The sequence below is a fragment of the Carassius auratus genome, chromosome 42, assembly GCF_003368295.1.
Source record: "Carassius auratus strain Wakin chromosome 42, ASM336829v1, whole genome shotgun sequence".
NCBI classification, from domain to species: Eukaryota; Metazoa; Chordata; class Actinopteri; order Cypriniformes; family Cyprinidae; genus Carassius; species Carassius auratus.
In genome coordinates this window covers 14,816,755-14,840,528 of record NC_039284.1, presented here as the reverse complement: position 1 = coordinate 14,840,528, position 23,774 = coordinate 14,816,755, and the positions used below count along the sequence as shown (strand labels likewise).

Here is a 23,774-nt window from a genome sequence, read left to right as displayed (position 1 = left end):
ATGGGGTGTTACATTGGAGACGTTTTTCAACTTTGCCAAGCTACGAAACAATGTTACCTGTTTCTGATGCAGAAAAGCTAGTTCATGGATTCATGACCTCTAGACTGGACTATTGTAATGCGCTGCAAGGGGGTTGTCTATGAAAGACATAATTAGTCTTCTACCACGCTACAATCCTATCACGCTCCTAAGGTCACCAAAACACTGGACTTTTGCTCGTTCCTAGGATCGAATCCGTAGGATAAAGTCCACTAAAGGAGGTACAGCTTTTTCGTATTTGGCTCCCAAGTTCAGGAATAGCCTTCCTTATATCGTTCTGGGTTCAAACTCACTCTCTCTGTTTAAATCTAGATTAAAGACACATCTCTTTGGCTAAGCATTCAAATAATCTATCTCAATCTTGTACTGAAGCTATATCTGATTAAATGCACATTATTATTCTTTATAGCTTGGGTTAAACAAATTAATTCTACTTGGTTGAAGCAGCAGCTATGCTAATTATGCCTCTATTTGTTTCTCTGTTTTGCCACTGGATTGACATCCCGTGGTAATCTAGGATTTAAACAAGCTGCAGTCTGGATCCAGAACACCTGAGAAGAGATGATGCCAACCCCTCAGAGGACCTCAGATGATCCCAACCTTGAAGCAACATACAGAACTACCAAATTTTATTGCATCATACAATGATTGCTGTTAATAATGTTCATCGTCCGTTTGATAACATAGTTAATTAATTTTTCTGTACATTTCAGTCACCACTGTTAAACTACTATACAAATAAAATTGAATTGAATTGATTTGAATAATGACTTAAATCATCCTGAATAAATCTGATGTATTTAGACCCAGAAAAAATATATATAGATAATACATTACCATCAAATGAACAATGTAAAGTATCATCCTTTGACCTGGTTTAAAGTGGAACACACTTGCAAACTTGCATATTATGCTAACAGTTTTAGAGTAATACAATCAGGCCAGTTTACTGGCCGGATGTAATTAAAATATCATCACATGATACGGCCTGAAAGAGATGCTCCCACTGCCTGGATTATCTGTTATAACAGCTGCATAATGGGACGTGGGGAGGGCCACAGATTCAGTGAGCGTGTCACTCATTTATAACATAACTGGTGACGCTGGGAAGGGCCCAATGAGCACCTGTTCAATAGCTGTGCAGCTTTATGGGTTTTATGATTACAGTCTTGTGGAATGTTAATCAGTCTGGAGATCTGGAATATATACCTTTCCTTTTTCTTAACATACTGACATTGATACTGACAGAGGAATGTAGATGTGCATATTTGAGCTTGGAAAAAGCTATTTTTTTCTGCATGATCAGTATCAAAGACATACAGAGTGGAACAGAAAGCATACAGAAATGATGCAGCGCTATGTAGTTGAGTGATATTTTGGGGAAACAGGGAACCTGGTGTATTCTGTTTCTCTAAAACTTCCTGTGTCCGCCACATGAACCAATCCACTGCAAAATGACTTCGGTGAGGAACTGGAGCTTATCAGCACATTGCACACAAGCTCCCTGCTGCGAAGCTTCCAACTTCTAACTTCCAACTGGAGCATAACTACAGTCAGAACTGATTTTTAAAAGAAACAGTTTCAAATTGAAATACTGTCATCATTCACTGTTCCAAACCTGTACAATTTTCTTCCTTCTGTGGAACACTGTTTTTCCATACAGTAAGAGTGTACAGTCTAACTAGGGCCTGTCCATCTCCCCCCAAAAATAAAAAAGCACCAAAAAAGAAATATTTCAAGTCTTCTGAAGAAATGCTGAACTATTACTCTCTCTTTTTTTTTCTAAATAGTTAAAATATATACTAATAAAACATAAATATTGGACAAAAAAATAACTTAAAAAAAGTTAAATTTAAAGTAAATTTTCTAAAACTGCAATAAATATAAATAACTTATTTGATAATAAAAATATTCAAAATATTAATAAAAACTATAGTAGTACATAAATAATACAAAAATAACACTGTTCTGAAGCCATATGTAGCTTTGTGTGAGAAAAGACTCCCTTCTTACCCATTGCAATCAGTTATAAGATATGTGAAAACAAATGACATTCTTCATGTTTAAGTGCGTTTACATACGCAAAATGGCGGCACTCACTTATAATAACCGATATCTCCAATTTTCTCACAGATGACTCAAGAATCAAGAAAAATTTCTCTGAGCAAACCAGAAGACAAGTATTGTATATTATTATTACATACTAATTTTATATGAAGTTTTATGTCTATTCCGGTATGTACAGAAATACCTAACTGTAGGTTTTCTGCACTTTCAATATCAAGGACAATATGACATGGATGATACATCCAAAATTTATTATTTTGTCAATTGTACAGGCCCAAAGATAATTTAATTAAAGCTCAAATTAAGGAAAAGCGGGCCAAGAAGCCGATGAATACACAAAAATTGCCGACTGATAAAAGGGATTTTTAAGTCATTTCTAATCTGTCACTCCAAAAACAAGAGCAGCTTTACATTAAAAGTGTGATTTTTATGGCTTGCTACATTAATAAAACCACACACATTTACTGCACGAAAAGTAGAGCACTGCTGACTTAAGTGCTGAACTTGTGTTTTGGCTACACAGTTTCACCGTAATTACGACAAGCCTCAGTGAGCAGCCTTCATTACGAGTCTTAAACAGTCCAGAAGGAAAGTGTGACGGAGAACAGCATGAATGTGAACGTACCCCACTCTCGCAGGGCTTGTCCAAGTTCCCCTTGCTCTTCCTGTCGACCTGCTCTGAAGTTTGACTTCCTGCTGGAAATAAAACAAGATTACATCTTCCCCCCTCTACTCCAAAAAATGTCAAGATGGTTGCAGAGCTTAAAAACCCACCGCTGTGGGCAAACAAAATCAGTGCTACTGGACAAAGGGGCATTTTTATATTGACAAAATATTAATTAATAAAACACCAGTCACACATATGGCTGAAGGAAAGAAAGGAAGGAAAAGTGGTACCTTTTGAATCTAATGAGCATATGATCCAGCAGTGGAATTTTGACTGGCATATTTACCCCGATTACTCTGTGCCGGGACAGTGGGTTGTTTAACACATTTACCAACCTTCAGTCATTCTCTTTTGTGAGCCTTTGTTTCACCAGCACTCTCAAATGTGCCATCTATAAATAAGGCAGGAGCTTAATTCTCTAAATCCAGGGCTGTGTTATTATGTGTAATCCTGTCAGAGGCTCTGGAAATACCTAGACCTTCATGGACCGCGCCGCTCTGATAGGCCTGTACACAATCCCACTGACCGCCCTCTGCTCTCACAGACTCATTTTGAACGCACTAAAACAATGAACTAGCATATTTACATATTACATTACATAATTTCCAAAAGATCATGTGAGAGAGCATAAGAGACTTCTTTCAAAAACATGAAAAAATCTAAACAACCACAACATTTGAACAGTAGTTAAACACAACGGCACAAAAAAAGAAACCAAGTAACAGACAAAATGTCCTGTCGTGACCAGACTTTCATTACTTTAACCCACCTTGGAAAACGTTTGTGATGGGAGACTCCACGTGCCGAAGGTAAAACTTCACTTCATGTCTCCTCTGACCCCATTTCTGTAGGTGCTCAAACATCAGCTGATCAAAAGGGATCGCTCTCTCTGAGAATAAAAACACACACCCTTTGTTAAAACCTATGCATATCACAGAGGATGTCAATGTCAAAACTGTTATAATACTTATCTATTTTAATCTAATCCACATAGTATGGAAACTTAAAAAGGAAAATGTCCTTTCTATTTCATAATAGCCCTGGTGGTACGTCCAGATGAATAAGGTCTGGCTATCCTTGCTGAAGGCTATCTTTACTGTCTTTGACAGTGCGGGCCGTGTGCCATGTGTGGGACACTAGAATAACAGGCCCGCAGGAGCCATGTAAACAAACCTAGAGGCCCTGAGACGTTCTGACACACATTCAACCACCCACTGTCTAGGACAAACTCTGACAAGGACGTCATTGTTATGTGATGGACAGTTTTGCTTTCCCTGTGGGATCTGGTCCATGAACGTTTCTATCCAGTGCTATTTAGTGATGTAAAAGAGCTAAGCAATACATATGTATCTGTCAGCCATATTGAGCAGAGGATGTAGAAATCCAGCTGCTCTGTGCATGTACCATGTGTCTGTATCCACGGATGAGAGAACAGTCCTTGATGTTCAAAAGAGTTGAAAACAATGCTGACTCATGAGACTAGACTAGAAAGCACTATATGATTTTGCATGAGTCATTTGTTGAATCAACACTACTCACAGATGGATCGCTTAAAGTTGTTACTGTTCTGTAAAACTAAACTTATTGGAAGAAAGCTAAAATTAAATAAAATATAAATATAAGATGAAAAACTTAACCTAACCTAGAAAAAAACGTATAAATTAGAAATGTTGCTCTGCAAGAATAGGTCAACCATACAAGCTAAATAATAGAGTTTATATTGTCTAAATTCAATCAAAGCCACATAGACTATTTATATTACAACTTCAAGTTCAAATATACTACCATTCAAAAGTTTGGGTTGGGTTAGATTTTTCAATGTTTTTAAAGAAGTTTCTCATGCTCACCAATCCAAAATCAACAAAAATAGGGTAAAAAAAAAATAACAAAATTATATATATATATTGAAATATTATTACACTTTAAAACATTATAAAGTATAATTTATTCCTGTGATGGTAAAGCTGTCACATGAGCCTTCAGAAATCCTTTTAATATGCTAATTTGCTGCTCAAGAAACATTTATTATTAGTAGTATCAATGCTTCACATTTTTTACTGTAATGCATTATTTATTTCAGGATTCTTTGATCAATAGAAAGTTCAAAAGAACTGCATTTATTTGAAATATAAATCTTTTGTTACATTATAAATGTTAAGATGCGCATCCTTGCTGAATAAAACACTTTATTTTCCTTTAAAAAACATCTTAATGACCCCAAACGTTTGAGCGGTAGTGTATGTGCCAACAGACTCGTACCTTTTCCTCTCCAGACCTCAGCGAGGTGGCAGCCGCTCTCCCCAGCCTCCTTACAGAACTCCACCACATCCTTACAGAGCGTCTCTGGGGTAATGGGCACCTCGGTCAGCAACTGTTGATTATCACTCAGGAATACAGTCAGAATCATCTGTAAAGAGGAAAGAACAACATCTTTCTTTGAGTGAACTTCCAGCCTCACATTTTTGACTGTGTGGGCTTCTCTTTAATCTCTCTTGCCTTGTCATAATCGTTGAACTGTTTACGTTAATTTTCCCAGTGGTCTGCACCACAGCCATCTCATCAAATGAGTGCCAATTGCAAAGACAGATGAGAGCGAAATAAAAGACATTCAAAAGTTGAGCCGAAATCAAGGGAATTGCATGTTTATTCTACATGCTGCCAAGAAAAAGTAATCATGATGCCTGACCTATTATCTCCCACGTACCAAAACATATTGGCAAGGAGTTTAACCACACTCAAAATGGAAAATATCTAAGGAGATTTAGGAAAGAAACCTTCAAGAAGGGCACCAAAGTCTACGTCATACACACATATCAATCTACAAATTATTAAATCTATATTTAATCAAGTGAAATATCATCATAAAATCAGGAAAACTGAATTAAGAATTGCCCAAAACTTTGATCAAGACAAAAGAAAAATACAAACTTTAGGTTCTTGGTTAAATGGCATTTATAAATATATTTAAAACATATATTTTGAAAAACATAAATGTGTCATTTTGGATTTACTTTGGAGGACAGTAAGAATGACTGTAATAAATAAATCTCTTTTAAGGTATACCAGGCATTTGGGCAACGCGTGTGTTTTATTACATCAGTCACCAATAAAATGTAAACATATTGATGTATCCTTCACTTTACTTAAAAATGTAAACATTGTATATCTTATAAATCCATCTGAATTAAATTCCAACCCAGGGCAGGCTTTACTCCTAAAGTGTAACACAATCCCTCCAAACAAGCAAGCAGCAGATTGAAAGAGAAATTCTGTGAGGGTTGGATTACAGGGCAGAGCTATAATAATCTGATTATGAGGGGGTGCAAACATGAGAGTGTGTGGCTACAGAGAGCTAAGGAAACTGTTTCGCTGGCTGAAGCCAAACTAATCCAGAAAGGGAAATGCTTCCGTGATCTGTGAAGACCAGAGGATAATCCAGACCTGGGCAGCTGCCTGGAATTTTATTGTCACGGGGTTTCATATTAAAATAGCACAGGGCCAAAAAAAAAAAAAAAAAAGTCAAATCATGCTCACACACCATCTGAACAATTCACTTATTGGACCAAAGCCATAACCGAAGAAAAACAGTGTAAATCAATTAGAATGAAAGGAATAGTTCATCAAAAAAATTTTAATTCTGCCATCATCACCCCTTATGACATTTAAACCATGACTTTAGTTTTAAGAACACAAAAGGAGATATTATTAAGTTTTAGTCCATGCAATGAAAGTTTGGTGTCTAAAACTACATATACATATACATTTTGATTGTATACGGTTAGGAAAAACAGGTTTGGAATTAGATGACTGTGCTTAAATGATGAAAGATTTTTCATTATCCCTATCCCTTCTATTTGAACTATTCCTTCAAATAATAATAAAAAAAAACAAGTAATGTTTTATTTTAAAGGGATAGTTCACCTCCAGTTGCTGGTTCCCATTGACTCCTAAAGTATGGAGGAAAAAAAAAAAGAAAAGAAAAACAACACTATGCAAATCACTGGGACCAGCAACTGAAGGTGAACTGTGCCCTCATAAGTTAACTGGTTAGTTAATGTCAGTTAACAATGAACAATACTTCTACAGCCTTTATATTAACATTAACCAATCAGTTTTGAAAATCAAAAGGTGTATCTGTTAATATTAGTTAATACATTTTTAACAGCTAACAATACCAAAGATTAATACATGTAGTAAAAAGCATAATGGTCATTGTTAGTTCATGTTAGCTTGTGTATTATCTAATGATAGTCTGTGAGTCCTTGGAAACACTACAATGTAATGTCATCTTTTACTAAATGAAAGTTCCAGATTCTATTTAAATAAACACAGAAAATAACTAAATAAACTTAATAAATAAACAAATAAAAGCATAGAAATGATATACTTATAATGGAAAGAGGAAATATACCCCATACTCATCTTAGACTTCAATTTCAAGTGGAATTCTGTCAACATATATATATATTTTTAAGATAATAATTTTCTCCCAATCAACAGCACTACCACAAACTAGAAAAGCTTGCATGCAAGAAATAAACAACAAATTTATCCCAGCCCTCCACAGGCATGTGCTTGAAATAGCAATCTTTGATTTGACATATCCGCGATCCATTCCAACTATAGTAAGACTCCATTTAACACTCCTCACTTACAAATGCACGTAAAAACAAATGTCAATCTTCTGGAATCTGCCATGCCCCAGACATGTCCCGCTATTTTAAGCTGTACACAAGTGCCTAAACTTCTATCCTCATTGTCCCCTCATCTGCCCTTATATTGCTTGTCCTAAGCCCTCTGGACTTTCACCTTAGTCGCCCTGTGTGGCACCTTGTGTTTCTGGTCTTCCTTCCCCTGCGCCTGTGCTCTCTTCTGCAGCCAGGGCCTGGCCTTGGAGGTGCTGACCAGGCTGCGTAGCACCATACTGATGAACCTCCTCATGGAGCTCTGAGGCTGGGTTTGATGAATTGGAGGACCCGGGCAGTCCAGGCACTGGGGAGCTGTGTGCAGCCACTGGAGTGTGTCTGTTTGCCTCTCTCTCTGTCTGACTAAGAGTGTGAGTGTAGATACCATTAAGTGGTCAAGGAAGGGGAGGGGGGGCATTTTGGGTAGAGGAGGGGGCCAATGAGGGTGGGCAAGCTCTCTTTCCCAAACTGCATTCCCTCAAGGAGCAAGTGGAGGTGCTGGGGGAAGATAAGAAGTATCTGATGACAATACACAGACGGTCCTGTGACATGTCACTGATAGAATGGACCAAACTCCACGTCATGCTCACTCATACTAAAACACAACACACACACTTCTGTGAAGTGAAGCCAGGTTCATAACACTTACATTATCAAACTAAGAAGTGTGCAGAATGAATGCACTTCATGTATACACAATCTGAAAAACATGTCGATCCTCCATTGGTAAACAAAATGGTTGCTAAGAGGTTGCTACGGTGTTCTAGGTGGTTACCAAGGCATTGCAAAGCAGTAGTTCTAGGTGATTGCCAGAGCATTTTCTAGACGGTTTCTAGCCTGTTCTGGAAGGTTGCCATTTCATTGCTAAGTGGTTGCTAATTTTTTTCTGGACAGTTGCAGTGGCTGTTAGGATCTTCTAGCATTTTCTCTACTGTAGATGTTTCCAGAGCATTTCCAATTGGTTGCTAAAGTGTGTGGGGATGGTTTCCAAGCAGTTGCTATGTTATTTTAGTTGCATGGGCATTGCTAAGTAGTTCCTAAGGTGTTCTGGATGGTTTCCAAAACACTGCTAAGCCCTTGTTATGAAGCTTTGGGTGGTTGCTGGAGCATTGCCAAACAGCAGCAAGGGTCTTCTGGATGGTATTCTCAAGTGGTTGCCGAAACATTGCAAAGTGGTTACTAGCATGTTTTGAATTGTTGCCAAGGAATTGCTAAGCAGTTGCTAGGTTGTTCTATGCAGTTGCTAGGTTATTTGCTGACATGTTCTTGATGGTTACCAAGGCATTGCTAAGCAGTTGCTATAGTGATCTACTGAAGATGATTTCCAGAGTGCTGCTAAGCGATTGTTCTAAATGGTTAACAAGGCATTGTTGGTGGTTGCTAGGGTGCTAAGTGATTACCAAAACACTGCTAAGAGGTTGCTATAGTGTCCTAGGGGGTGATTACCCGAGCATTGCTAAGCAGTTGCTAGGATTTCTGGGTAGTTGCTAGGTGGCTGCTTACTTGCTCATGTCAATAGTGCCCCTATACCGCCAATATATTCTGCCATCTAGATCTGCCTCATTTAAGTCTATAAGATTTTTTTGTTCAATTTTATTGTCTGCCATATGAATATTGTCAAAGAGATCAATATTTGGCAGCTTTAAAAAGTAAGCACTAGGGGGAAAAAAAATACCTAACCATAATAAATATGAAGAATAATAATAGTGATGCATGCTTTAGCATAAACAAACACCACTAATAATCAATATGGACTTGTTCTGGGCATTATGTTCATCTCTGCCCACGGTGATTTCACAGTATCTGCAGAAGAAGGTTTTCGGATTCCAAAAAAGGAGCTAAAGTCGTAGCACTCAATGCTTTGTCAATAATAAATCTCAGGACACAGGCAGGCCTTGTCACTGTGGGTCTTGGGCGTTCTGACAAATAGAGCTCTGGCTGGGACATGTCTGGCTGGCTAAATCTGCCCAGTTTCCACTTTAAAAACGGTTATTGCTTCCTTTAGTTTGTAACACTGTCACAGAATAAGAAGCTTCTGTATGGAAAATCCTAAAAAAAAAAAAAAGACAATGAAACACTTTGAACATCACATAATACTGTCAAACTGCCAAATACCCAAATTTCTCAACATATAACTTGAAGCGTTTTAATTAATTTGATACAGATGGGATATGTGACACTGTGAATGCTCACCTGATTTACTGTACTGAGCTGCCAATAGGGTGTCCATAGCAACGACTGCATCCACAGAAACATGTCAGTTTCCCTCACTTCACTGCCGGTCAAAGACTTGCATGGTTAAGTGCAGTTAACAGCAGTAAACAGCACACTCAATCTCTGAGCATTTAATGGCCCTGACAGCTCCTCGCTCTCACGGAGGAGTCTGCCACCTGGACCCAGTGAGCTCAAAAACACACCTGAGTATGTTTGGATTTCACATTTAATGGAGGTTTGGGGTTTGATGGCATGGAAAAAGCACTAAAAAGAAACTGAAATGAAAAATGAGGGAAAATGAGAATAAAGTATCGTAAATTCCAAGGAAAAAAAAAAAATCATGACTCTCTGGCCTCTTACTCATAATCAATAATCATAAGTCAAAGTTTTTCTTCCATGTATACAGGAAGACAGATCTAGACAGAAAAATGCTAACTATATATACAGAACAATATAAATATAATGTATAATATATATATATTTAAATAACTTAATACTTTTATTCAGAACTTTCTAATGTTACAAACGTTTTCTCTTTTAAAGAACACTTTAAAAAAATATTCAGCGGCATAACCGTTTTCAACATTCATAAGAAGTATATTTTTAAAGAGTATATTAAAATGCCAGAATAATTTCTAAAGGATCAAGTCACACTGAAGACTGGAGCAATGGCTGCTGAAAATTCTGACAGGAATAAATTACAATATTTACTGCCTTCTCAAATTGATAAATAAACAAAACTGGTCACAAAATAAGTTACCAAGAGATTCAAGAGTTTCAATAATGAGACTCTGGGGAGATGTGAATGACACTAGTGAGGACCAATAACTAAAGCACACACTGGCTCAGCTTCATACTACAGCGATATGGGATGCATTAAAGATCCTGAGCTGCCAACACTCTCTGTTCTGAGTGCAGATGAAGTTGTAATCTCTCAGCCAGAAAGCTGCCTGCCAGAGTCTAAAGGACAGGAAAAAACATATGATGATACAGTCAAAATGTTTGTGCGTTCACCTAGGGCACAATTTGTTCAATCTATAGCTGGACATTGACAAGAAGAGACAGAGTCATGTTTTCGACGGCAAATGAAAATCAGTCATGGTTCATCTAAGCTTCCCATCACTAATTTGTGCATGTTGGTTGTTTGGCAGAGCAATTCTTAAGCTCTGGTACTTTTATAATTACATGTCAATCTAGAGTCTTGAGGTTAATCGCACATGTCTGCATTGGAGTCTGATACGTTATAGAATTATTCATGTGGTCTACTAAAGGCAAAAGCGGAAACATGCAGCCAATCTCTGACTAATTCACTACAAGGGAAGTGTGTAGCTCATTAACTCTATCAGTTAACTCTAAATCCACTCTCAGTCCAATCTGTCTGAACTCCAAATGCGACTGCCTGTGCAAAGGTGAAAGGTTAACTTCAGTACAGAGGATGCTTTTTTCATTCACCTTTGACCCTTGACCCCATCTGGCTCTCCCAGTAATCTGTACTCTAATACCTCCTATTGAGGGACACTGCTGCCTCATGGAGATGAAAAATAAAATGGCAGTTTCAATTCTAACAGTATTCTGTGCAATTGCTGGAAACAGTGCTCCAGGATTTGGGGTGTGAGGGATTCAAAAGCACACAATACTGAGTTAGTCACAATTCAGGAATTCTGACAACTTGACCCAACCTTTCCACAGCTCACCGCAGAGCGCCTTCAAATACTCCCCACAGGCTAATGTTTCATTCAAACCTTCCAAAAACTGCAGCACTCTCACTCAGAAACAAGGGCAGTACACGTAATCTGACAGGATGAGAAACCCAAACATAAATGTAGAATAAATATCAATAAAAGCAGAATAAATTAAAAAAAACATAGCATTTTATAATAATAACTGGGTGAACAAGACAATCCAGGAACACTTTACAATAAGGTTACACTGGTTAACATTAGTTAATGTATTAGCAAACATGTCCTAACAATAAACAATAGATTTTTTTAAACTGTTTATTAAAAATATAATTGTTCATTGTTTGTTCATGATAGTTCACAGTTCATTAATTACATTTAAAGGGATAGTTCACCCAAAAATGAAAATTCTAAAGTTATTTAAGTTACAAACCTGTATGAATTTCTTTCTTCTACTAAACACAAAAGAAGAATGTTGGTAACCAACATTTTCTTCAACCAATGGAAGTCAATGGCTACCGACAGCTTCTTTTATCTTTAACAGAAGAAAGATTTTTTTTACAACATGAGGATTAGTAAATGACAACAGAATCTTCATTTGTGGAGGAACTATTACTTTACCAAATACAGTGTTTTGATTTTAAAAATGTATTATCCTGAAAATAATATTGACTGATATTAAGAATAAATAATTTAAGTTAATTACTAGTTCACATTAAACTAATGTAAACAAAAATGAAATCTTACTGTAATTGTAATAGTGATGCTAGAACTTTTCTAAGCCATATTAAAATAACTATTAATATTAACAAACTGATCCAAAAATGCCCTTTTTCAGAAATAATCAAAAAGCTTTAAACAAAACATCTATATAATAGAGCATATATACATTCATACATTTTAAGAATGGATAAAGTGCAAAAATACTTTTGGGGGGCCAGTTTAGTGAATGAAAAAAACTGTAAAACAATTTCCACTCATAAATTCACTCACAAACAATAGAAACAAAACTAACAAAACAGAATTAGAAAAACTGAAAGTATTTCAGTAGTATTTTCTCATCAAATATACTGAAAATAAACTTCTTTCAAAAAATGTTTCATAGTGTATGTAAATATAAAGAGATCCTGTTGTCTATACTATTCATTCTAGGACATTTTACAGTAAGACTTCAACCAAAACCTGAGAAGCCATACAGTCTACTGTTGTTTTGTTGACTTAAAATGATATACTGTGACCAGTCACTTAACCCTCTAACAGGCAACCCACAATATTAAAATCCATATCACACCCATTTTATATGATCTGGAACATGCAGTGATTTCTTAAGTATGACTGCTTCTCTAACTCGATACTTACTACGACTGACTGACGATAAGAGCCGCATTCCTTCATGATAGTCTAACTGAATCCCGCAGTCCAACGTAATGCATAGACAGGTTATGAATGAATGTTGAGTGAGAGCTGTCAATCATGTTCCTGACAGACAGCTCTCAGTGTCAGCGGCTGTAAAGTATTATAAGCAGTTACAAACTTACCGGCATCATGATGGCAGAATACTAGCGAAATCAATCAGAAAGTATTTTAACTTCCAAAGGAGATGGGACAAAAAGTTAAATGGACAATTCTGTAATTTAAGCCCTTTGCACGTTATGAGTTTGGTCCTGTGAATGAGGGGAAAGGATGCGCCATCTGAACTGGGTCATTTACGTCACAGCGGCTTCCCAATCCAGTGGCTTCGGCGTTTTGAGCAGGTTTTTATGGCAAGCCGTTTTCCGTTTATATCTTTTACTCGTATCTGTCTATAGTTTACTCGTATTCTTAATTTAACTAATATTTGCGTACTATTTACAGACTATGAATTATCTTACTGTACGGCTATATGAGAATACTTTAATACATGAAGTGTCTAAAAACACTTCCATCCAATTTGTAGCATGGAAACAGGAATAGATGCTGGTAAATATCTGAATAGTTACTAGCAATTAAAGAATAAGTACTAATGACTGAAACAGGTACCTGCGACATCTGGAATACATATAAGTCAGAAGTGAACAGCCTAATAGATATCTGAACCAAAGATCACCATTGAATTCGACTGAGAAAATTATTTGGCACTAAAAATAAAAATGGGTAGCTTTAAATTGGGATAGTAATAGCGCTTGAAGAAGAAGTACAAGATAATAGTCACAACCGTACTTAAAAGCGGTTTAAAACGTGTATTAAAAACATTATATAGTGTAATTGTAGGCATAAATGTTAATATAGCTTGCCATACGCGTAAACGATCCGTACTATTGCGTTCTACTACTGCAATGGCTTAGTCCATGAATATTAAATAGATCATAGTGACGCAAAATTTTAAAAGTATCCACTCACGCAACGTGATTAATAATCATGAGCCTAACCTTTATCATAGTAGCATTCGCGTTCAGGCAACAACCATTTGACTGTCCAGTCAATCTGCATTGCACCGAGTAGTGGTCAAGAAAAGAAAACCACCGAAAATGCACGAACATTCTCTTCGTTTGGCTAAAAAAAATACAATAAATGAAAAAAATTAAATAATAAGTAAAATAAATAAATGAATAAATTTGTTTTTGTATTAGATTGAAATTGCAATACCATCCATGGTACGTTTCTGATTTGTAAATATGTGATGCATGTTGTATTATTACTCATAATTGAATGTACTGCTTTACTCATTCATGTTTAATAATATAAATAATTAAGAATCTTATATCTGATTTTAGGAATTTGGTTTCAGGAATCGGATTAATGAAATTTTTGTTACTTTACACCATACATGAGTATTGGAAAAATATTCACTAACATAAAATACATTACGTTTCTATTGTATTACAATCAGACATCTAATACAATGTTTCTTGCACATACTACAGTGTATCAGATGTCGGTTTCTGCCAAAATTTCTGTTTTCCACCAACATTAAGTGAAGAGAAAAGAACATTACAACCAAAATATTGTTTTTTTTTTCTTCTTTTTTATTATTATTCTTTGAATTTGACTCATTTCACAATCAGTTTGGAGAGGAAGTTTTGTTGATTGAGTTATCTAGGATTTCATTCATCTGTCCATTTTACTGACAACAATAATCTAGTATCCATCAGTGCTATGAATCTCTTGGAATGTTTGATATCTATAACATTAGATACTGGAGTGGTGCCCATGTAACTTTGGAGAAGCTGACAGACTTCAAGAGAAGCACCAACAAAATGAGTTCACTTCCTGCAGGATGCAGATGATCACAGGTTGTTACACAATCCAGAAAACTGGGGACACCAAGTTTTAGATAGGGCATAAAACACTAACAACTGCTGTCAATCATTATATCAGTGTGTTTATCACAATGAAAAACATCGCTAGCGAGACCTGCTTGTGAGTTTACAAGATTGGCTAGACTGTTTGGTCAAAAAAAACACTACTGCGTAACCTGTTTGTGTGCTTGGCACCGTAGTACAGCAAAATCCTGGTCCAATATAGTAATCAAACAAAAATGGATCATAACACTAACAATAATAATTAATGTCAATCGTTTCTAAAGATCCTTTGGATGAATGTTTATTTACTGAATGCAGCAGTTTTGACCGTTGGCATCCTTGAAGCGCAGGCGCATCTTGGGTTTGTATTTTTCAAGGTACATAAGCTGTTTGGCGTTAAATGCCCCACGCCTTTTCCTAAAAAGAAAAATGATCGGATCACATCACACGATCACATCACAAAATGACAAAGAATACAAAAATAAGAATCATATTCCATATAAATCTGTGTCACTCACTCACGAATATACTCGACAGCATCTTCGTACATCATCCCGCATTCAATTAAGGCTATGGCCACCAAGACAGGAGCTCTGAACACACACACACACAATTCTCATTTAAAACAAGTTATGATTGATAACACTTGGTTATTGACCAGGAATTACACGGACTGACAAATGCCGAGGTTCAAACCATTACAGCACAAAATGTTCTGCAGATCAGGTCCAAGGAAACTCAAAAATGACACCGCGTAATATCTCAGTGAGCTACAGACAGACAACCACAAACCAAGATTTCATATCTTTTTGTGAACCTTACTGAATCAGATTTGTCCTGATGATACTTACCGTCCCAATCCAGCAACGCAATGTACTGCAATGCAACAGCCTGGTTCATCTTTAAATTTACATTTGAGAAGGTTCAACCAGTCATCAACAATTTGATCAGGGGGCGAACAACCATCATCAAAAGGCCAATCCTAAAAGAAAACAAATTTTTGCATTCAATAAAACATAAAAAACAATCCTCCGCAATAATATTAGAAAAACGACAACAAATTCTGTCTGAATCTTTGGGATATTTAAAGAGGTTCATTTCAAATCTCACCAAAACTTCAATGCCTTCTTTTTCCACTGGTGTTTTTTCATAAGTTGCATCACAAACCCGGACAAGCGTCTGCACTCCAAAACTCTTCAGTTCCTAAAATACATTGATAATAAAATGTAAAGGACAGAAAAAAAAATTCAGCTCTGACCCTCATGTTAATATTACTATCCATATCAACTGCTCCCATCTTGAGCCTTACCTCTGTAAACTTGGCCAGCTGTGAATTGGTGGGATTGTGGGTGATGAGAAACCTCATGCATTCGTAGGTGATCTCAACAGGGGCTGGGCGATTCATTTTGACACTCAAATGAAGTTTTAATTGGACTTGATGATAAGAAAACTTCTGAATGGTCTACAGGGCTATAGAAATAATAATTTAAAATATCAAAGCAATTTAACTTTGAGGCAAATCTCTAATTGTTCTAAAAAAAAAAAAAGGGGATACAGGAGAAGGAGACCACTTTCACGCTCCAACAGCTTTAAAATAAAAACTAAAAGAAGGGGACTATCCTTCTGATTCGCAATTTATAATTACCCCATTCAGGAGAGGAGAGATGATCAGTTGGCACTAAAGAGAAAAAACGCTTCGCTCTCTAGTACCTGGATTGGCTCAAACCGATTCATAAACTTTAACTCTGGACAAGAAAAAAAAGATGCTCCCCGATAGTGCAGAATTTAAGACGGGCAGTCAGGTAGTGTAATCTTCATATGGCAGGCCCTCTGTTCACTTGTCTACAATGACCAGGTGCTGTGCCTGGCAGAAGTCTCCACTCACACTGACAAACGCCATAAATGTGCAGCCTGAAATAGAAAATGACAGTGACCAATCAATAACCAGGGCAGTTGATCCTCAGGCACATCACAACCAGCAAGTGCAGTGAACCAAACATGTCACCATTAACAGCTAATGATTACTGGATATATCCTACGGCTGAAGAGGGACCTCATTCCACCGCAGATATTGACTTTGGCCGTTGGATGGATTATGAACTCTCATCATAAAAGCATACAGGTCTTGCACAACATTATAACACGATGGTATACATGGAAAATATTTACCAGTCGGTCCACACACTTACTTTCAATAAGTGAACAGAAAACAAGTTGAGAACTCTGCATTCTATCTTCACCATTCGTGACTGTCTCTTCTTTGCACCTAGAGAAGATAATCGACATAAAACAAGACATAAACAAGGCTTTTCTTCATTCCAAACTGTTAATATTTATTTTTAAAGAAACCAGTCAAGAATGGAAAACAAAAAGAGCTTATGTATGTCTGTTTGTGTTAGTACAGACTTATGTTATAAAAGCTCATCTTAAATTATATTTAAACATTTGAAACTGCATTCAAATATTAGACTTATACACCATCAGATGAATCCTAAAGCACATACAAATGTTCTTATGTCTGTATGACACATATATCAGTCACCACTGCCCATATTGTCTATTTTCGACCATAATCTCATTCATTAAAGGGACAGTTCACAAAAATGAAGAATCTGTCATTTACTCACCTTCATGTTCCTCCAAATCCAGGTAAATGTACTTCTGCTGTGGGAAACAAAGAGAGATGTTAAGCAGAATGACGGCATCTGTCATCATTCACTTTTAATACATATTTCCCCAAACAATTAAAGTGAATGGTGACTGTGAATGTCATTCTGTCTACCACGTCTCTTTGTATTGTGCTCCACAGAAGACAGAAAATCATATTTTTGGATTGGAACGACATGAGAGAGAGTAAACGGCAGAAACAAAAAGGAAAGAAAAAAAAGGTTTTGCAACTATTCTTTTAAATCAGAAAAAAACTGCATGGAAAACAATGAGGAACATTTGCTGACCACGCATTAATCTATATTTGTGAAGGACGGATTAAACAACAAATTAAAAAACAATACTAACTTTGTTACAAATCATCATGCGTGCAAATCATCATGCCCACAGGACCCACTGCCTTATTCTGTGAATGTTAAGGCGGTTTATAAAAATAGATGTTATTTACAAAGATTATGGTTGTTATATGACAGTTCAAGTCATTAATACACATTTACAATATATATATAATATGGTATAATTACGCTACAATAGTAAAGCATTGGTAAAAAGCCCCATGTTTGTACCCGATTAGTTCGCTATTGTCCGACTAGCGTAGATTAGAGCTGCTAAATGCGTATATATTTAAAGACACGCACAAATTCACAATCCATTGATCACCTAGATGTTCATTAATGACAGAACAAAATTAGATATAATATAATATAGATACTTACAAAGAGCTGACGGTAGATATGAATACCGTGACAAAGAGAGAAAGGGTTGAGAGTAGCTGCTAGTCGGCTAGCTCTCCCCGACCATAGAGCTCCCGTAACCAGGCGACAATTCCGGTCCGCGCAGATGACCGCTGATTGCTGATTGGCTGGCCGCAGTCACCTGGCCAATAAAACAGCTCCATTCACGTTCGAACGAACACAGGGGATACGTTCCATTTTTATCCGCTAATCGGTCTGGACCAATCGCGTTGATCCTTCTAACATCTATACATTTTAATAGTTGTTTGTGCTTATTACTCTGGGTGTGTGTGTGTGTGTGTGTGTATAATGATACATTTTACTTTAAATTAAATAAGCATGAATTCATATAAAATTATGTGTATATTCATTAAATTAGGTAGTGCAAATGTCTTTATAACGTAGAAATTAACCATATAACCTATCAAATGGCCACACATATCATTAAAATATTTAAAACATTTAAATATCTCACAGCATAGATTTTAAAAATTAAGTTGTCGCCATCTCCTGGTAAGAAAGAGTTATAGCATGTAAACCCCCCCCCCCCCCCCCCCCAAAATTATCTTAATGAAAAATGTTGTGTGTTCTTATGTACTCTACAATATTTGCAGATTGCTGGGTGTGGAGATGACACATGACAAGGCTGCAAGGATTCAAAATGTATCCAACTCACGCAGGGCCAACTCACGTTACAGTCCCTCTGTAAGATAATATCTAATGAATACCACGCACCACCCACACTCCAGCACCACACCCTCCCAATGCAGCTCCCTCATCACAGGTATCTCATGTGAGTAAACCACACGCACACACTCAGGTATGATGGTGGCTAGGCCATAGATCAGGTTGGACAGGATTTCTTAAGGGCTTTTACTATAGTTTCAATCTTTCTCTCTCTTTGTGCTTTTTTTTTGTTCTATTTTTGTGCTTCCTGTTTAAATGTCGATCAGTCTTGCGGCAAAACACGGTAAGACATTTATCTTCATGCATAACTAAATACTTATTAGTTACTATCGAGTAGCTTCCAAACAAAGATAGGCCTTATCATCGTTGGAATTGCAAGGAAACTACATGAAAATACTACATTTTAGTTAGCATGCGTAGAGGACTCATAAAAAATGAGAGTATTTTGTTGTATCATTTTATTTATATAAGTATACTATTTTTATTTTCTTCAAAGAATCCTGACAACAATGTATTATCCATAAAAATATTAAGCATCGTCACTGCATAATGATTTCTGAAGAATCATGTGACACTGAAGACTGGAGTAATGGCTGCTTTGCATCACAGAAATAATTTTAACTTTAATATATATATATATATATATATATATATATATATATATATATATGTATGTATGTATGTATGTATGTATATATATATATATATATATATATATATATATATATGTATGTATATATGTATGTATGCATGTATATATATATATATGTATGTATGTATAAATATGTATGTATATGTGTATGTATATATATATATATATATATGTGTGTGTGTGTGTGTGTGTATATGTATGTATATATATGTGTGTGTATTATATATTTTTTAATAATCTAAGTAAAGCCTTAGTGAGCATATTAGACTTATTTTAATAGTACATATACACACTATTTATGTTACTACGTATTATTACAAAAATGTCAAAAACATGTAGGAGCAACTATGAGACATCTTAGCTGTGACAAACCCTGGTGTGATCCAGTATGAAAAATCCACATTTTTGCCTGCAAAATGAAAACAGCAAGGATTTCTATTGAGCAGGTGAAAACCTGTTTGGGAACACCTGCTTGTTATATTTAAATGTGTCACCCTTGTGTTTGCAAAAACCCTTATTATAAGGTCACCTGTCATAACGTCCATTTAAAGCACGTAGAACAGTATCAGATTTTGCTAACTTTTTGGATTAGAGTTTTAGAAACAATCTGGAGTACCTGTGATGCATGGCAGAACGCCGCCGGAGTTTAAACATTAATCAAAGACAAAACCTCCACTGGCTAATTAAAAAGATAATCAGCAACACAAAAAAATGACATGATGAAAACCCATTAGGTTTTTGGTTAAATTTAGAGCATACTTTCATGACACCAGTTCTCAAGAGTTTCACTGATCCAAACCAGAATGGCCTGTTTCTGTTATTTTCTCCTTGTCATTGTGCAAAAGTTTGGAGTTTCATGTTATTGTGTTCATTTCAGGACTTCGTTTGTGAGCAGGGATGAACTGGTCAGGACTGGAGGCCCTTCTTAGCGGGGTCAATAAATATTCGACAGTGTTTGGTCGAGTCTGGCTGTCCGTGGTGTTTGTGTTTCGTGTTCTGGTGTTTGTGGTGGCAGCTCAACGCGTTTGGGGCGACGAGAGCAAAGACTTTGTTTGCAACACCAGGCAGCCCGGCTGCACCAACGTCTGCTACGACAGCACGTTCCCCATCTCTCACATCCGTCTGTGGGCCTTGCAGCTCATCTTTGTCACATGTCCGTCCCTCTTGGTCGTAGCCCACGTCAAATACAGAGAGGAAAAAGACAAGAAGTACACAACCGTCCACGAGGGCACCCATTTATACGCCAACCCTGGGAAAAAGCGTGGGGGTCTCTGGTGGACCTACCTGTTAAGCTTGATCTTTAAAGCCACAGCTGATGCTGCCTTTCTCTATATTCTTCATCACATGTATAAAGGATATGACCTCCCTCGCCTTACCAAGTGTTCGCTGGAGCCTTGTCCGAATACAGTGGATTGTTTCATCGCCCGTCCCACGGAGAAGAAAATCTTCACACTCTTCATGGTGACCTCCTCTGCGCTCTGCATCTTCATGTGTATCTGCGAAATGGTTTATCTCATCGGAAAGCGCCTAATAAAATACTTCATGATGCAAGAAGCACCACCGCGACGATCTAAAAGACCAGACCCGACTCTTACCAGCAGCCAAAACTTGAGTTTACACAAATTAAAAGACCCCTCGATGGACAAAACTGCTCTTTAGGGACAGCAGTGTGTCACCAGACCTTTAACAACCTCAGTGAGTTCGGGATACGGGATAAAAAGCTCTTTCTGCTTCATCCAAAATAGCAAATACAAATAATGGAAACAAATGCAAATAAATAAATAAAAATAAATGAGTTTTTATTTTACTATAATAACTATGCATTTACTACAGACTTCGTGTTACTTTAAACCGTAATAAATATATATATTTTTTTTTATAAAATATATTTGTTTTTATTATCATGTCTAAGGGATGGTAGCCAGGTATATTATATGTTTTTTAGAATTGAAATGCACTTTAGAATGAGCATTAAAAGGAAAGGTTGACTGTGAATGCTTTGCAATCAGTGTCAACTAGCTTTCATGCAAATATGGTATCGACCTCAAAATTTACATGTCTCCAACAGGGCCATGCATTTTAAAGTTTTGATTTTTTAGGATGTCTTTTTGTGTTTGTATTCAGTATACATAGAACAACAATTAAAAATTAATCTAGGTGTAAACGAGGCCTTAGCTTTATTGGTTTTATGAAATCGACAGAGGATGTGAAAGGATATGATTTTGATAAAAGCATAAGTCACCTAAAAATAAGAAATCTATCATTATTTACTTATCCTAATGTCTTTCAAGGAGATATCAATAATGTACAAGCTGCTCTTTGTCTTTGTCAGAATTTAAATGGTGCCTTTCTTTTGATCACAGAACTCTATCATATGGCTTCAGAAGACTTATGATGCTTTTTGTTAATTTATTTGGAAAATGCAGCTCTGATGAATAAAGAATGTCTTTGAGTAAATGCCGGCTGAATTTAATTTCTGGGTAACTATTCCTTTAAAATTACTTACGTTAAGGTAAAATCTGCCAAATCAAATCCCTTAACAGCATTTCAAACTCTCAGCATAATTCATCGGACATTTCTGGATCTTTTCAGTCCTCATTTGTGTCAGCCTACTCTGCTTTTACCTAGAATGCATTTAAAAATAAAATGGTTTAGCACACTGTACCAGTGCACATTCATTTACATGTTACATAAGGAGCACCTCTTGATCTATTGCCTTCAGCATCCAGTGATTACATCCCTCCTACCTTTTCTATTTCACTCACACACCACACACACATTTATCACACTACACACCGAGGGCAGCAAAAAAAAAATGATTTAGTGTGTATTTATTTGAATGCATTTCAATGATAATGTGAAAACAAAACGTGATTCTTTCATCGTAAGCATTTTATCTGACCTGAACAATTTCCAAGCACTGGTACGTCTCTAACCTGCAGATAATCTTTCAGTCTTCAGCACACTGTTCAGAAATAATACGGCACATGTCCTAATGTATGATTCACTGACTCAGTGCTGTTCCTCCTACACATGTGCCCTGGCTTCGGCTCGAATGCACACAGCAAACAATCAATCCCACTCACGAACACAAACCAGCTCACACACACTTAGAAATACCACCACACACACTCAGTATTGCTTCTCTACTGCTAAATTATGTTTTAGAGTTGTGCGCCATTCAGAATTCTATTGAGAACATTTTATATTTACTTCTCAAATTTGAACTGAATTTGGATTAAAGTAACAAACAGAAACAGAACTGTAAGTGTAATTTAAGTTTAAAGAAATAGCATCACGTTGGATTTTTTAACAGTAAATATGGGATAATTCCAGAAACATTAGATATTAATAATTATTAATATATGTCATAATTTATCCAATATTTCTCAGATCACTTTTTATCTATTTTTTAGGAAAATAAATTATTATTTATTTATTTTTTACAACAAAGATGGCATACATTAAATTGATGACTTTTATGTTATTGCTAAAAATAAACAATGCATTATTTTGATATTATTTATATTCATCCAAATTATTCTGAAAATATATATCATGCTTAAAAGAAATATTAAGCAGCACAATTGTTTTCAACATTAATAGTAATAAGAAATTCTGCTTAGCTACCAGATCAGCATATACAAATAATTCTGAAGGATCATGTGACACTGAAGACTGGAATAATGGCTCCTGTAAATAGTAAATAGTTATTTTAAATTGCAATTTTACTTATTATTTTGTATTTATTTTACTGTAATATTGATCAAATATGTGCTGATTTGGAGAGCATTTTTCTAAAATATAAAAAAATCTTACCAACCCCAAACATTTGAATGGTAGTTTCCAAAAACTAAAATTATACAACATACATTAAATAAACAATATATAATTTGGTCCTTTAACCATGGTGAAGGAACATGTCATTTCCAAGAATGCTTAAATTGACCCCCAAATCTTCAAAATGGAACCAAAAAACATGAAGCAGCTTAAAGGTTTCAAGCAGCTTTGACCATCTTTCAGTTCTTGCCCATTTTGTTGTTGTGTAACTGCAACATGTTGATTTTCTCTTACCATCTTTTCCAATTCAATATACTGAGGAGTGAGACCAATTTATTTCAAATAATTTGGCTTTACAGAACTTTAGCATACTGTTAGCATGCTTTTTCTGCCACACACACACACACACACACACACACACACACACAACATCCATACTCATGTATTGAAAGGGAGAGTTCTTAAATAATGATTTTGCCCAACCTTGTTAAGACTTCTCAAATTTATTTTGAAACTGTTTTGAAACACATAGAGACATCATAGTGCTGGGAATTCATGTTATGTGTTGCTGCAGAATATTCAATCGAGGCCAAAAGATTCAGGTTGGACCCAGGAACAACAA

At 36.2% G+C, this 23,774-nt stretch overlaps 2 protein-coding genes across 7 annotated transcripts; one reads left to right on the top strand and one right to left on the bottom strand.

Moving 5' to 3' along the window:
- Positions 1–14,338: 14,338 nt before the first annotated feature.
- Positions 14,339–18,118, bottom strand: LOC113060795 (protein tyrosine phosphatase type IVA 2-like). 5 transcript variants are annotated; one of them, XM_026229990.1, is made up of 9 exons: positions 18,016–18,114; positions 17,260–17,296; positions 16,822–16,898; positions 16,278–16,543; positions 15,942–16,102; positions 15,743–15,835; positions 15,484–15,614; positions 15,151–15,225; positions 14,339–15,049 (listed from the first exon to the last, which is right to left on the bottom strand). In XM_026229990.1, the coding sequence occupies exons 5-9, from the start codon at positions 16,035–16,037 to the stop codon at positions 14,938–14,940; spliced, it is 507 nt and encodes a 168-aa protein (XP_026085775.1). In that variant the 5' UTR covers positions 16,038–16,102; positions 16,278–16,543; positions 16,822–16,898; positions 17,260–17,296; positions 18,016–18,114; the 3' UTR covers positions 14,339–14,937. The 5 variants fall into 5 exon arrangements, with proteins under 5 accessions (XP_026085775.1, XP_026085776.1, XP_026085772.1 ...); XM_026229991.1 differs by having other exon boundaries at positions 15,942–16,094; XM_026229987.1 differs by having other exon boundaries at positions 15,942–16,543.
- Positions 18,119–18,720: 602 nt separating this feature from the next.
- Positions 18,721–21,815, top strand: LOC113060794 (gap junction beta-4 protein-like). Of its 2 annotated transcripts, none has more exons than XM_026229986.1 (2): positions 18,721–18,826; positions 20,250–21,815. In XM_026229986.1, the coding sequence occupies exon 2, from the start codon at positions 20,270–20,272 to the stop codon at positions 21,029–21,031; it is 762 nt and encodes a 253-aa protein (XP_026085771.1). In that variant the 5' UTR covers positions 18,721–18,826; positions 20,250–20,269; the 3' UTR covers positions 21,032–21,815. The 2 variants fall into 2 exon arrangements, with proteins under 2 accessions (XP_026085771.1, XP_026085770.1); XM_026229985.1 differs by lacking the exon at positions 18,721–18,826 and adding an exon at positions 18,837–19,003.
- The last annotated feature ends 1,959 nt before the right edge of the window (positions 21,816–23,774 follow it).